Genomic DNA, 15,097 nt, shown 5'->3' on the forward strand with positions numbered 1-15,097 from the left:
ATGCAAAAACCAGGCCACTCTCCGACTCCTCTGAAGCATTACATCCCAGAGACAGTGGAGCAACGGGAGACATTCTCCACTGTATGGGGCTCACATGATGTTCCAGCCAGGTCCCCTTCTTGAAGCTAATCCTGAAGTGCGATGCAGCCAAGAGCGAGGGCATACTTTACGGCTGAGGTCGTGATAGAAATGGCTGAGCAGGGATCATGGGAGCCCATGGAAGGAAAACAAAGTCTAAATAATTTTATAAAAGTGTAATGCCGATGCAAAAATTACATATAATTTTATACATAATGCAAAAATAGATACGGCAATAGGCATAATTGAGATATAAAAATCCAAATTACCTTCACAGGCCTAAGAAGAGATTAATTTTTTTAAAAAAGAGTGCTTAACTCCTGGCGTTACCTAGGAGAGGGACTCAAAAGAGACCATTTTGCTCATGAGTTTCATAATTAGAGAGATGTAAGCTAAAGAATGCTTTGAATAACTCAGTGGTAAATATACCATAATGCAAACAGAACCTGAAGCTGCAGAAACACAAAAATGAAACAAAGGAAATCTCATCCTTGTTTCGAAATAGAAAGCAAACATGAAAACCAGAAAGCACAAAACAGATCATTGCAGACCACATACACTGATTCTGACCGGAAGTTCAAACAGGCCAAACTCATTATCAAAAGGAAAAGACTTTCAGATTGTGTTTCGAAACACGAAGTCTAGCTATTTACTTCAGATAAACATACTGATAGGTATGATACTGAAAGGGTAAAGGTAAAAGGTTGAGCAGAGGTCTACCAAGCAAATCAAACTACAGCAAGAATCCCAGTATTCATATCAGACCAAAGCGTGTTCAAGGTACAGGTGTCAAACAGGACTCAGGAGAGTCCTTTTCTGTAGATAAGGCTTCAATCCACCTTGAGAATAACACACTCATAGTCTATTATTGCTTTAAATTACATCTCACTGAAATAAAGAAAGAAAAGCCTGTTAAAAATAGAGAGGGAAATTGACAGAAACACAATAGCGTTGGGAGGCATCACATCTCTCTCTCATTCTTGGACAGTTCACCCAGGCGAAAAAAGGCAAGAGCACAGAGGAACTGAATAATGAAATTAATAAGGCTGATTTAGCAGATGTGTATCGAAATTTGTATCAAGAAAGTCAGGAAATAAAACCATTTCTGTGTGATGAAGTCACGAGGCCCTTTAAGCTCATTCCAAGCCTGTTCTGAACAGGGGGTGGCTAAAGTTTAGCTGTTTCCAGGCGGGGCTGGGAAGCTGCTCTGCACAGACCAAGTCCTTGGCACTCCTGGGGAGAGATCCAGGTGTCGGATTTCCCTTTCTGGACATTTCAGTTGCTTCATGCACCTTCCCCGAAGTGGCCTTCTGCCCTGTATTCGTATTTCCATTTTTCAGAAGAATTGGTGGTGCGTTATTTCAACCATGGGGCATCCACAGACCCTTATGTCTGGAACTGACATGAGACGGGCAATTGCCCCAGTTCAGTCCAGGTGCTCTGGAGAGCAAATATATTTGTGGAAAGAACAGGAACTTTTAAAGAAAATCTTTTATTGTGAAATGAAACAACAATTTAAAAGCCACAGAAATCAAATGAATGTCTAAATGAATCATAAGGCAAACAGGACACAGGTCAGAGAACTTTATCAGATACCCCAAAAGTCCCTTCCATCCACAGCCCCCTGCCTCCACCATCAGGAACCCTATGCCCTACTTGCACAGAAATCACCAGCATTCTTTTTCCCTTTTTTGTCAGAACTCAGAAAGTATAGGGAATGCTGTTCTAGTTGTGACCCTTTGCTTTTTTATTGTAGTAAAATATATGTGACATAAAATTTACCATTTTAACCATTTTTAAGTGTTCATTTCAGTGACATTAAGTACATTCACAGTGTTGTACAACCATCCCATTATCTGCTTCCAGAACTTTTTCATCATCCCAGACAGAAACTCAGAACGGGGGCTTTTTGTGTGTGTGTCTCGCTCTGTCGCCCAGGCTGGAGTGCGGTGGCACGATCTTGGCTCACTGCAACCTCCATCTCCCGGGTTCAAGCGATTCTCCTGCCTCAGCCTCCTGAGCTGGGATTACAGGTGCCCTCCACCACGCCTGGCTAATTTTTGTATTTTTAGTAGAGATGGTGTTTTACCATGTTGGCCAGGCGGGTCTCAAACTCCTGACCTTAGGTAATCTGTCCGCCTTGACCTCCCAAAGTGCTGGATTATAGGCATGAGCCACCACACCAAGCATAACAGGGGCTTTTGAATCAAGTGGACCGGGGGTTGGACTCCATCCCCGCCTTGATGTCTTCCTCTGTAGAGAGGGCACTGGGCTGTCCCAATTGTGTGATGGTCGCCATATGCAGACTGTTGGGCTCTCTCAGGGACTGAAAAATCAGTAGTTGATATTATGTTCGAAACTTGAGAGACACTGGAATAGAGAAAAGATGAAATAATAAAACACTAAATAATAAAATTAGGGAATTTCAGGGAAAGAAGCCATGGAATTCCCTATGTTTTAATGAATACCTTAAAATAATAACAAAGGACTTTCTAAAATCCAAACTTCGAGACAGTAAGCAAAGTTGAGAGATTGTGAGCAATTCATTTAGGGTCTCTGGGACCACAGAGCTTCCCTATTGCAAGTGAATTTACCAGAGGAGACAGGAGCCTTGCTTGCCTGCGTCAGTGCTGTGCCAGCAGGCACCTCTTTCCAGAGGGCTCCTCTTCTCTCTCTCCATCTTATCACAGCCTCTTCTTCTGACCTCATCCAACGCTTCTGCTTCAACATCAAAGGAGGACACTTTTAAGCACTCCCTTTGTGCTCACAGATTCATGAATTCATTTCATCCCCACAATAACTTTATAATAGCAGTCAGCAAACTACAGCTCATGGGCCAAATCTGGCCCACTCTCTGTGTTTGTAAATAAAGTTTTATAGGAACACATCCATTTACCACAATGTCTTTGGCTGCTTTTGTGCTACAGTGGCAGAATTGAGTAATTGCAACAGAGACTATATGGCCTATGAGACCTAAAATATTTACTATCTGGACTTTTATAGAAAGTGTTTGCCACCACCTGCTCTGAAGATAGGTACTATTATTATCCCCATTTTATAGGTAGAGAAACTGAAGCTCTGGGAAGTTTAATAACTAGCCTGAGGCCATGAAGCTGATTAAGTGACTGAGCTGAGATTCTAGCTCAGCAGTCTAGCTGCGGACTGACTCTGAACCTCCACGGCATGCCTCCCAGCTTCGTGTCCACCCACACTCCTCAGTCAGCAGAAAGATTCCTGCATAGCCTCTCAACATTCCAAGGTTACTCATACCCAACATTTTTAAATGACCTGTCTCCCCACATTTCTTCTTAGTAATAAAACAGGAATGAAGTGGCTTTGCAACCTACTTGCCTTAAGTGGAGGAGTGGTTAAAAAAAAAAAAAAAAAAAAGCCACTAGGAAATGACAGAAAGACACAGATAAGCAGAAAGCTCTCATCTTTACTTTTTATATTAATGCAATATTTGGGCCCAGTGCAACATCATGAAGACCCTCTAAATTGAGCCAGGCTTTCTACTCTTAAAAAAGGAAAAGAAAATATGTCTCTGCCATTTAGAGCCATGTTTGGCTTTCTTTTTTGAGTGACTCACAAAAATAGCCCAATTCTCCAACAATACTAGTGGGGATCCTTAAGCCTCACATTAAGGGGACAGCTTTGAACAGAAAAGCTACTTGACTAGTCAGCAACAACTGAGTGTCCTAGAACCCCAGCAGAGGGGGGAGGGAGACAGGATCAGCCTAAGGTAAGGCCTCTCCAGAGAGGGCGGTATCTGCATTTCCCGTTGCTGCTGTGACAAATCTGAACAGCTTCAAGCAACACAAATGTATCTTACTGTCTGGAAGCCAGATGTCCTACATGGATCTTGACAGGCCAACATCACAGTGTCAGTAGGGCCAAGTTCCTTCGGGAAACTCTAGTTCCCGTATCTAGAGGCCACCTGCATCCCTCAGCTGGCGGCCCCCTTCCTCTATCTTCAAAGGGAGCCATAGTCAGTGGAGCCTTTCCCACACTGTATCACTGTCTCTGCCTCGGCCATGTTTAAGGACCCTGTGAATACATTATCACCTGGAAAATCCAAGAAAATCACCCTATTTTAAGATCAGCTGATAAACAACCTTAATTCCATTTGCAATGTGCATTTTCCCTTTACCACGTGACATAACATACTCACAGGTTCTGGCGATTAGGATGTGGCCTTTTTTGGGGGGCTGGGGGAGTGGGGACAGGGTCTCACTCTGTCGCCCAGGCTGGAGTGTAGTAGTGTGATCACAGCTCACTGCAGCCTCAACTTCCTGGGCTCAAGCAATCCTCCCACCTCAGCCTCCCAAGTAACTGGGACTACAGGCATGTACTACCACACTCAGCCAATTTATATACATATATTTAAATATATATATACTTTAAAAATATATATATCTATTTTAAATTCCTGTTTTATTACTAAGAAGAAATGCGGGGAGACAGGTCATTTAAAATATGTATACTTTAAAAAATATATATATATATATTATATTTTATATAATATATAATATAATATATATATTTATAAATATATATTTATATATATTTTAAAGTATATATATTTAAATATATATTTTTAAAGTGTATATATTTTTTAATATATATGTATTTAAAATATATATATATATATTTTTTTTTTTGTAGAGACAGGGTTTCTGCATGTTTCCCGGACTGGTCTTGAACTCTTGAGTTCAAGTGATTCTCCTGCCTTGGCCTCCTAATGTGCCAGGATTACAGGCATGAGCCACTGTGCCCAGCCGGGATGTGGCTATTATTCTGCCTGTCATACGTCGACTACAAAGATAGGCTTTGAGAGGACTGCCCTCCCCTTGCTCTGTGGGAAAGTCCTAGTGGGAACTGTGTTCTCCCTCTCAACTCTGGCCAAAAACAAGTCCTTAGGGAATTGACTCCCTTTTTCCCAACCAGATAGGAGAGACCTGAGGAGAACTGCCACCCCCACAGGTCAGGAGTCCATCCTGACTGCCTGAAACTGAAGTTCATACAGGCACCCCAAGGGGACGCAAAGCTGCAGAATAAACATGGTGCATCTTTCTCACAGGCCAGGTTTGCTCAGAGACATGGAGATGAAAAGGTATTATTTTTAACTTATGACATAGATACATTATTGGAGTGTTAAATATACATGAATTTTCAAGATACAAGAATAAACTTTAAAGAAATGCCATGCTTTCCACTGGGCTGCTGTGGGCTATTCCCTCTTCACTCCCTTCCTTGAGAGTGAAGCGTGTGCTTCTCTGCCTTTACGGACATTTCCAGTGGGGGATGGGGTCTAAATAAGACAAATTTTAGCTAAATAAAAGAGACTACTCATTTTGGGTGTGGAATCAGTTTGTCAGAGCCAGGAGGGACTTTGGAGAACATTCTGGGCTAACCTTCTAGGGCCCACTCCAGGTCTGCAGCCAGACAGTTGGGGCACAGGACTGGCCTGGGCTTCCGAAGCCTTAGGCAGTGCCTGCTGGCCCAGGTCATGGCCAGCCTCTAACAGCTCAGCTGCCTTAGGGATTTATAGCATCTCATCTCTTTATATAGCATTGTGACATTTGAATTTTCAGCAGCCCAGCACAGTAGGTAGTCTGCAAGGCTAGGCTCTGAGAAAACAGGAAGCCATTGAGTGGGTCTAGACAGATGCATGGGTGGCAGGAGATTCCAGACAGCCCAGAGGTCAGGCTGAGGCTCAGGGTTGAGCTTGACCTTCCTTGCAAGATTCCATGCTCCGGAGGCAAGGAAGGCTGGCCAGAGGGCATGGTCCCTAATCTTCCTCACCTCTGCTGTCCTGCACTTTTAAATGCACACCGGCGATTTTAGTGGCTCAGGATTGCATTTGCCATTTATATCCTTTCACTTCAACATCTGCATGACTTTTCTCGATTAGCTGTTACTGCAGATTGAGTGCTGAGCTCCAGCAGCTCAGACCCAGTGGGGTTTGCCTCCTCAGCTGGGAGGCAGTAGATAGGAGTGAAGGGTCAATCACTCAGGCTCTGGGACCACACCCACCTGGGGCAAGGCCAGTGCCACCACCTCCTATTTGTGTGACCTGGCGTCTTAGGTTGAAGTCCCTACAAACAGAGCCTGAGATGCTTGGGAAAGTGATTTATTGAGGGAGTACTCTTAGGAGAAGGGGAGGGAAGCAGGATGAGGCAGGAGGGGCTCTGTCTTGGATGGATACCAGTTTAGCCTGGCCCCAGAGGGGTCTCTGGAGCACAGACGGCACCACAGAGCTGATCCCGCCTTTTAGCAAGGGGGCTGGAGTTTTCCACCAATGTGAGTCAGTTGTTGGCTGCTCTCTGTGGGGTGTGGGGCATGGCATGGCTCCCATGGCCAGGAAGCTCCCCTTAGCTGAGGGCCGTTCTCCAGAGAAGGGAGTGAGCTGTCAGCAGCCCACCCTCACTGCAGCCAGGGCGGGTGTACCAGCCTCAAGGAGGTGCATCTGCCGCGGCTGTAGTGTTCTTTGGACCCTGCTTTGCTCATGAATCTTTCCAAAGTGAGTATAAAATAGCGCCCACCTCCCAGGGTGGGGCTGACGGACCGATTAGCACAACAGCTCAGAAAGGGCTCGAGAGTTGTTATTTTTATGGTGTTAGGATTGCTTGCAAACTGGGGGTACACGCTAGTTCTTTGAATTGGATTATCCTTGCTAAGTGTCGTGTGTGTGTGTGTGTGTGTGTGTGTGTGTGTGTGTGTGTGTGTTTAGCTCTCTTTAAGCATCCCAGAGACAAAGTGGTTCTAGATGAGGGATGAGACAGAGTCAAGAAAGAGGAAAGGAAACCTACCCGGGGTTGGCAACATCAGACTCCTCTCCAGAGGGAGTTTAGTGGGCCTCTCCCTCACTCATCCCGTCACTGGGGGCAGGGAGGGTTTGGGCTGAACACCCCTCCCCATTTTCCTACCACATTCCCATGGCTGTTTCCTTCCACGTTTGCCCCTTTCCCGTGGAAGTAGCCTCTTGAGGGTGTGAACATAGGTCTCCATGTGTGGTCTCCAACCCTAGACCTGACCATCTCATCTGCCCCAACTCAGGTCATCTGCTTTCACTCCAGGAAGGCCCCTACACAGCCAAGTCCCTGGAAGGGCACAGGATTTTCCAGACCCTGCCCTCTGCCACGTTTCCAGTCCTTTGTGATATCACAGCTCTGATCTGTCACTATCATCCTCAGGGATGGTTATGGCTGCCCCTCCCTACCCCCTACTACTGCCTAAATTGCCCCAAGCCCTTTCAGCATAAGAGAATGGGCCCACACCCTGGCAGGGAGGCAGGGGGCTTGGCTGAAAGCAGGGGCTACTGCTATTCCCAAATTTCTTCTTTCTGCTCTCTGGACTTTCAGAAAAAGATACAAGCTATGCAACATTGAAAATTGATTCTGGAACTTTTACGAGAGTGTGCACATGTGTGGAAAACCTGTTATAATTCCCCAAATCTAAAACCTTTCCCCTCACCCCTGAATCTTCCAGTAAGTTGCTACTTCAGAGAGAAGAACCTGGTGTATCTGCATTTCCTACTCTCAGGATACCTCCTCATGCTCTAGAATGAACATATCCTAGTTTGAGAAGCACCTCAAACTCTTTATACTGCTCTATGGCGTCCCCCAAGATCCTCATCCACCCTCATCCCCTGTTTGGCCTCTCCCCAACCCTGGATTCTGGGCTGCTCCTCCTTCCTCCCAGACTTGGCAGCATCTTGCCCCCTCTTTCTCATCATCCAGAAGCAGAGTGTGTGTTCACAGCTTCCTGCAGCAGGCATGACCTGGTTCTGCATAGGATCTTTCTCCAGGGCCCTCTAATGGTCAAGGAGCACCAAAGTGAGAGCTCTGGCTTTCATTTTGGTTCTGTGGAGCCCTGGGAAAGCCTTGTACCTCTCTGGGAAGAGATTAGCCAGATGGGTGATCCCATGGGCCCCATCCAAATCTAACAGCCTGGGAGCACTGAACCAAGTGGTCCTTGCAACTTGGTTGTCATAGCAACAAAGACACCAAATGGTCCACAAGTGGCAGAGCTGGTTATTTAACTGTCAGCAGGTGGTCAGGAGGTCAGCTGTGAAGATATGGTTCCCTCGGTCTACTCAAGAAGTAGACATGGTGAGCCCAGGGTCTAGACCATGGGGCTGGCCAGATGCTAGTGCAGTGATGATAATGGCTACTAGTGACTGAATAAGCAGTGCGGGCCAGGCATTGTGCGTGATGCTGCACACTGGATTAATTCACTTCATCGTGCATTAAACACGTATTTGTTGACATATGTGTAGTGCCTTGTTCTGGGAGCTGGGGATTCAGAGATGAGTCAAGTTACCCTTACTTCAGTGGGGAAGACAGACAAGTAAGTGGATTTGAGCCATATTGGAGGGAAGCACAGGGTGGTCCAGGCTCACAGAGGAAGAAGTGGCCACAAGCCTGATGGGACAGAGACATGGTTTCTCAGAGCAGAGGAGCCTGGGCTAAGGTAGGAAGGGTGAGTAGCAGCCGTGCAGGCAAAGTGAGTAGGAGGGGAGGGAAGGGCACTCTGGAGGGATAGACTTGCAGAATGGGTGGGGGGCGGAGTGGCAATATGAATAAATAAATGAATGAGTGAATGAATGAATGGCAGTCCTGTTTTAGGACTCACTGCCAAGGCAGGATATGAGAAATGTGATAGAGAATTGAGCAGAAGTCAGTTGGTAAAGACTGCATAGGATCTTTACCATCTTTATCTTTAGCACATCTTGAATGTGCTAAGGAGCTCAGAGTTTGATCTGCAAACCTCAGGAAGCCATGCACAGATTTCACACAATCATCTAGGAGTGAACCCTTCCTCTGCTCTTTGGCGATGGGTGAATGGGGCAGGATTCATGGCAAGGATGCAGGGAGGCTGTTGCTGTTCACTAAGTAAGGAATGATGGTGACCAAACTCAGGGCAGTGGGGCTGTAGGGTTGGAGCTGATTAAGGAGCTAGTTTTGAGCAGACAGAACCAACAGTTTCTGGTTATGGCTTGGATGAGAGTTGAAGAAGAGGAGTGAGTCTAAGATGACTCCCAAGTTCCTGACCATTGTCAGAAATGGAAAACACAGGAGGAGGAAAGGGCCTCTTAGGAACGCTGGTGGATTCAGCTTGGGACAGTTGTGTTGGAGGTGCCTGAGAGAATCCAACTGGAAGAGTCCGGTGGGAAACTGGAGAAAAGCTGGGGCTGGGGAGAGAGATTTGGAGTCCACGGCACAAAGAGAACAGTTGTGGCTGGGGTCATGAAGGAGGTGGCCCAGGGAGAGTGATGGGAACAAAGAGCTAAGGACAGAACACCAGCATTTAGGGATGGGTAGAAAGGTCAGAAGCTGATGATGAGGATTATGAGCAGGAGTGGCCAGGGAGGCAGGAGGGCAGCCAGCAGAGAGCAGCATGGAAGCCAGTGGGTGAGTTTCGTTATGATGAATCTGACAACCACTGGGCAAGGTACATAGGATTATCCCTTTCTCAGAGATGAAGGAATTGAGGCTCCAGGAGATTAAGACCCAAAGTTTTCAGCTAATCAGAGGTGGAGCTGTGATTTGAGCCCAGGTCTCTGATCAAAAACTAATAAGCTGTTTTTACCATACCATGTTTAGCAACACAGGGTTTTGCACAAAGTAGATGATGAATACATATTTGCTGGATGAATGGATGGATGGATGGACGGATGGATGGATGGATGGATGGATGGATGGATGGATGAATGGGTAGGTACTGTCAGCAGCAAAAAATGCTAAAAATTTTCAACAAACAAGCAGAAAGATCTTGGAGCATGCCTGGAAGCAAGTCCACAGAACGGAAGCAGCTTAGAACTTTTTATAGCATTGCAGACGTGGTGATGACAAAGGCTTGCCTTCCTTCCACTGCTCTGTTAACGATCTTTTAAAGTCCTTTCAGAGCCAGTGTTTTTTTCCCCCTCTTCTTTCCATTCTTGCTTGCAAACGAAAGATGATTTTAGAATCCAGGCCTTCTTTATTTTGCTAAAGTACATGATGAGTAAAATGGCCTCTCAGTCAGCACTTTCCAATTTTGAAAGATGCTAAAAACTGATCTTTAAAAGCATATTTTTCTACTTTATGCATCAAAGGGCCATGAGGCCTGCTGGAGGGGATGGATGAACAGCAGGAAGGTGGCACCACCTGCAAGGCTGGGCCTCACTGTGGAGGGCAGGAAGCGGCTGGGATGGGGAGCAGGTGTGTGGGCCAGGGCCTGGCTGGTCTCCTGGTGGCTGCCCCACCCATTCTCTTTCAGCCTGTTCTTCTCCTTGGGGCAGGACCCAGCTGGATCCCAATGCCCCAGAAAGCAACGAAGACCCCATTTACCTGACCCAGGAGAGCCTCTGGCTGATGCTCAGTAATTGTTTGTTGAATGAATGAATGAGTCACAGGGGTCACTGTGCATTTTCCTGTTAACCACACTGAGATAATGAATGTAATCCCATGTAGAGCTTTCAAAAATAGATTTTCCTTAGAAATAAAGTTGGACGCTCACTATGTGCTAGGCGCTGTGTTAAGCACTTTACAAGGACTATTTCACTTAGTCTTCCCAGAAATCCGGTAAGGAAAGTACTACCATTATCCTCATTTTGCAGATGAGGAAATTGGGGCTGAGATGGAAAAGGAGCAACCAGAGGCCACCCATGGTTGGTTGGTAGAGCTGAGATGCAAACAAAGCTCAAAGCAAGTCTGAAACCTCTTAATTGGGAAGCTCTGTGGGCTCCGGGAATTTCTTGAGGGATTAACTGTCAAGAAGGTAGAAAGGGCTAGAACACTGTGGCAGGGTAGCAGAGTGTGGTTGACTGGGGTCTTGTCTCTGCCACCAACTCCCCAGGGGCCCTTAGAAGCTCCTTTCTCCTCATCTGGCCTCAGTTTTCCTATATGTAAAGTGAGGAAGAAGGTTAGGTGATGCCTGCTTGGACTCAGGGTTTGCCTGCCCTGGTGGGAGGAGAACAGGGGAGGTTGCAAGGCCCCTGAGAACAGTCAGCTTTAGCCTCCTGCCTGTACAGAATTGCTCTAGGGCTTGCCCATGAGACCAGGGCAGACTGATTGCAGGAACCAAAGGAAAACCAGCCCTAGAGAGAGCTAGAGAATCCAGGCGGGGCTGGGGTTGGGGGTGAGGTTCTGCCCTGACCACCTGCCCAGGCAGAGCTCTGGGCTAAGAGCCAGAGGCGCAGGAATGTTGTCTGTCACAGCCTTGAACCCTTTGTGGGGTGCTGAACATCTCACCTTCATGACGTGTCCTTCCATCCACAGGGGAATGATGTGCGGATCATCCTTGGCCAGTTTGACCAGAATATGGCAGCAAAAGTATTCTGTTGTGTAAGTAAAACAGTTGTATCATTCGTGTCTTTGGGGAGGTTCATGAAGCTTTTTCCCATACTCCTTCTCTCCCTGCTCAGTCTGTGAGTGGGATCGTAGGACTGGAGCCTGGGTTCCTGGAAGCAGAAGAGTTAGGTTCACTGTTCTTTCCTCTTTCCAGGGAGCTAACACCCCAGGGCTCAGAATAATACTGTCATCGAGGAACCAGGGACCTCAGTCTAACCCATTGTCTAAGCCTTATTGGCTAATTCTAAGTCTGCTCAGCTTAGCTAGGGAGATACCAGAAATCAGGGTGAGGCTGAAGTGACTCAGACCCACTCCCTGCCCTGTAGGTAGGGCTCAGAGTCTTAGGTTAGGGACAAATTATTAACTATTGATTTTCTACTCCTGAATCCTTTACAGCTGTCTAGTGTGTGACAGGTGACAAAGGTGACCTTTTTATGCCTTATCTCATTTAATCTTTTCAATAACCATGTGAAACAATTATGATTTTCCCATTTTACAGATGAGGAACTAGAGCTCCATAGAGTAAAGGGGCTTGTCCAAGGGCCCTCAGCCAATTCATGGCAGAGCCAAGGCTCCATCTCCATTCACCTGATCCCTAATCCAGCTTCTAAAAAAAAATATTTTCTCCATATGATCTCTAGCTTAAGTTAGATGTAGGGGACATAACACAGGAGCTAAGTCAGTTTCCATTTTGATGTCCCAGCTCCCAATCCTCCCTATCATGTCGGGAGAAAAGTCAACAGAATGAAAGCCTAGACAGGTGAGTCACTGTCTACCCAATAAGCTTCACCTTTTAGACTGAGGTCATTCTAGGTGTAGTGTCTTGTGATGGGCCACAGATCTCTGTCCTCTTTGATCTTTTTGTCAGTAATGTGGATGAGGTTATAAATAGGAATTCTAGAAATCATGAAATACATTGGATGACAGAGTCTGAGTGCAAAGAACTTTAACAGGTTGGAATGTTTGATTATATCCAAGCAGAGTAAATTGTCCTAACATATTATATTAGAACAGACAAAGCTGCCTAAGCCCAAGTGGTAGAGGCATAGCTGAGAAGTACTGCGTGTTGAGAAGAGAAGGGACTTTGGGTGTTCCAGATGACCCCCAGTTTACTGCAGGGTCTGGTAACTAAGGTCATCAGCGTGAGGACAGTGCCAGAGAGCCGAGGTGACCTCAGATTGCATGTCTACACCCAGGGCAGGGTAGTCCCTCTGCTCTTTGCTGGAGAGAACCCACCTAGGGAGACCTGCCCAGCTCCTGGTGGCCTGTTTTGGACAGGTGTAGGAATTGAAAAGAGACAAGGAGCGAGGACAGAGTAGTGGCTGGAAGCCATGGTCACGTGTAGTTATTTGAACTTGAAGGCTCAGGAGCAAAACAAGAACTGTCTGATCATCTGATTTAGCCGGGAGGAGGGAGAGGATGTGAGGCTGACCTTTCAAGGGATCTTGGATGGAGGTTGGCACTCAGGAGCCAATCAGCTTGGGCTTGAGTCCCTGCTCTGCTACTTATTATTGAAGTTAGGTATGTTGTTTACACTCTCTGAGCTCCAGTTTTCTCATCTGTAAAATGAGGATTATAACACCTGTCTGATAAGATTGTTGAGCAAAAACCCTCTGCATAGTACCTGATGTACAGTGAACCCTCAGTAAATACCAGTCATCTTTATTTGGTTGTTTATATAGGGTCTCAGGTGTCCAAAGATGGAATGGGCCACCATTTACGGGCAAGTTTTACTGGTAGATTCCACAAAATTGTGTTAAGTGTTCTATTTATCAGTGGAGAGTAGCAAGAGGTCTTTCCTCATTGAAATTGAAGGAGGACCATGAGAAAAATGGAAAATATAGAGTGAATAGATTTGATAATTTTACTCCAAAACTCATAAAACCTTGCTCCTTACTACCTAGGGTCCAGAAATAACCCACTTTAAAAAGGAAAACAATGGCCCAAATTTGAGAGCCTGCTTTCTTTTAGAGAAGAAACTCAGTGTTCCCTCTCCAGTATCCCTAAGGCCTTGCGAGGAGCTGGCGCATGGTGGGTGATTGGTGTTGATCGAATGAGGAAAACAAGTAACTTCAGAAAAAATAAATTAATAAAAATGATCCGCGAAGACGCCACACCAGGCCCTGCCCACCTCCAATTTGCAAGAAACATAGATGGGCCTTATGTTCCGAGTTAAGCCAAACCAAAGCCCCGGTGTGACTGTGATCTCACTCTGCCATGCACTGGGATGAGTTTCCAAGTGGCTTTCCCAGCTGTGGTTTCTGCTTCTGAACAGACAGCATGGCTCTCTGCCTTTTGACCCGAAGCCCCCTGGCTTGTCTGCCTTCCACACGGCACAGGGACACTACCCCACCTTCTCATCCCATTTTCCTCTTCACTCTTGTTAGTTTTGGTATTTTGAGATGAGGTTGCTCTTAAAAAGTCTTCACTCGCTGCTCCATTCCAAGGAGTTTCTCAGAGGCTTTGGGCTGGGTGTAGAGTCCACATGTTGGTTCCCAGATGGAATCTGCCCTCGAGGACTTATGGTCTTGTCTGGTTAGGAAGGAGTTCTTCTGGAAGGTCCAGAAGATCCTAAGGAGACTGTTCAATGTTTTCACTCTGGATCAAGACTGGTGAGTGAAAGAGGGAGGAGACGCTCAGAGCAGAGACCCCCGAGAGAGCTTTCCTGTCCCTATTGGAGTCAGAGCAGAGACACACGGAGCCAGCCATGTCTCTGCCATCCAAATGCTGCCCTGGAAACTTTACAGCATGTTGCTGTGTTCTTGAGATTGGAACTGCCACCCAATGGGATCGCAGACTCCAGCAAATGCAAGGCCTATTTATAGCCCTGTGGCAAATGTTCATTTTGGCATCAGCACAGTATGAGCATGGCATGTTGCTTTTGTCTTCTCCTCTGTCCTCAGTGGTCTGTTCTAAATTCTCAAGCACTCTAATGTGGGTTCTGGTTTTAGCTCTGCCAGCTGTGTGACCTCAATCAGGTCGCTTTACATCTCTGGTCCCCAGCTGCCTCTTCTCTGAAATGGAAGCAATGATCCCTACCCCGTCTGCTTTATGGAGTTGTCGAGAGGCTTCAATGAGGCCACCAAAGGGAAAGCTTCATCCCAGCTGTTAACTGCCTTACTGATGCGAGGGTTTATTACTATTACTGTTGTAAACCTTAATATAAAAAGGAAATGTCTTTTTGCATGGGGAGTGGAGGAGGCAAAAGGAAACTTAATTAAATGATGAAATTAGATTTTTTTTTTTAATTGTGTCATGGCTACATGTCTACAACTAGTAAGAACCAAAGTGGTTCATGGGGCTGAAGTGTGTGAACTCAGGATGGCCCACCCTCACTCAATAGTACCCATTTGTCAGTCATAGGTCCTAAGACCACATTTCTACAAGATGCAGAGAAAATGGAGGTGTGGTGGCTCATGCCTGTGATCCCAACACTTTGAGAGGCCAAGGCTGGAAGATAGCCTAAGCCCATGAGTTAGACCAGCCTGGGCAGCATGGCAAGACCTCATCTCTACAAAAAATTTAAAAATTAGCTGGGCATAGTGATGTGTGCCTGTAGTCCCAGCTACTCAGGAGGCTGAGGTGGGAGGATTGCTGGAGCCCAGAAGTTCGAGGCTGCAGTGAGCTATAATCATGCCACGGCATTCCAGCCTGAGTGACAGAGCCAGACCCTGTCTCAGGAA

The 15,097-nt window shown here is 46.3% G+C and overlaps 1 protein-coding gene across 1 annotated transcript in view; it reads left to right on the forward strand.

The window, feature by feature from the left end:
- GABBR2 (gamma-aminobutyric acid type B receptor subunit 2) overlaps nucleotides 1-15,097 on the forward strand; it is a 426,464-nt gene that overhangs the window by 218,158 nt on the left and 193,209 nt on the right. The window contains exon 5 of the mRNA XM_025360393.1: nucleotides 11,343-11,408. Within this exon, the coding sequence (XP_025216178.1) occupies nucleotides 11,343-11,408 (66 nt within the window). The remainder of the gene's footprint in view (nucleotides 1-11,342; nucleotides 11,409-15,097) is intronic.

The sequence above is a fragment of the Theropithecus gelada genome, chromosome 15, assembly GCF_003255815.1.
Source record: "Theropithecus gelada isolate Dixy chromosome 15, Tgel_1.0, whole genome shotgun sequence".
Classification (NCBI taxonomy): domain Eukaryota; kingdom Metazoa; phylum Chordata; class Mammalia; order Primates; family Cercopithecidae; genus Theropithecus; species Theropithecus gelada.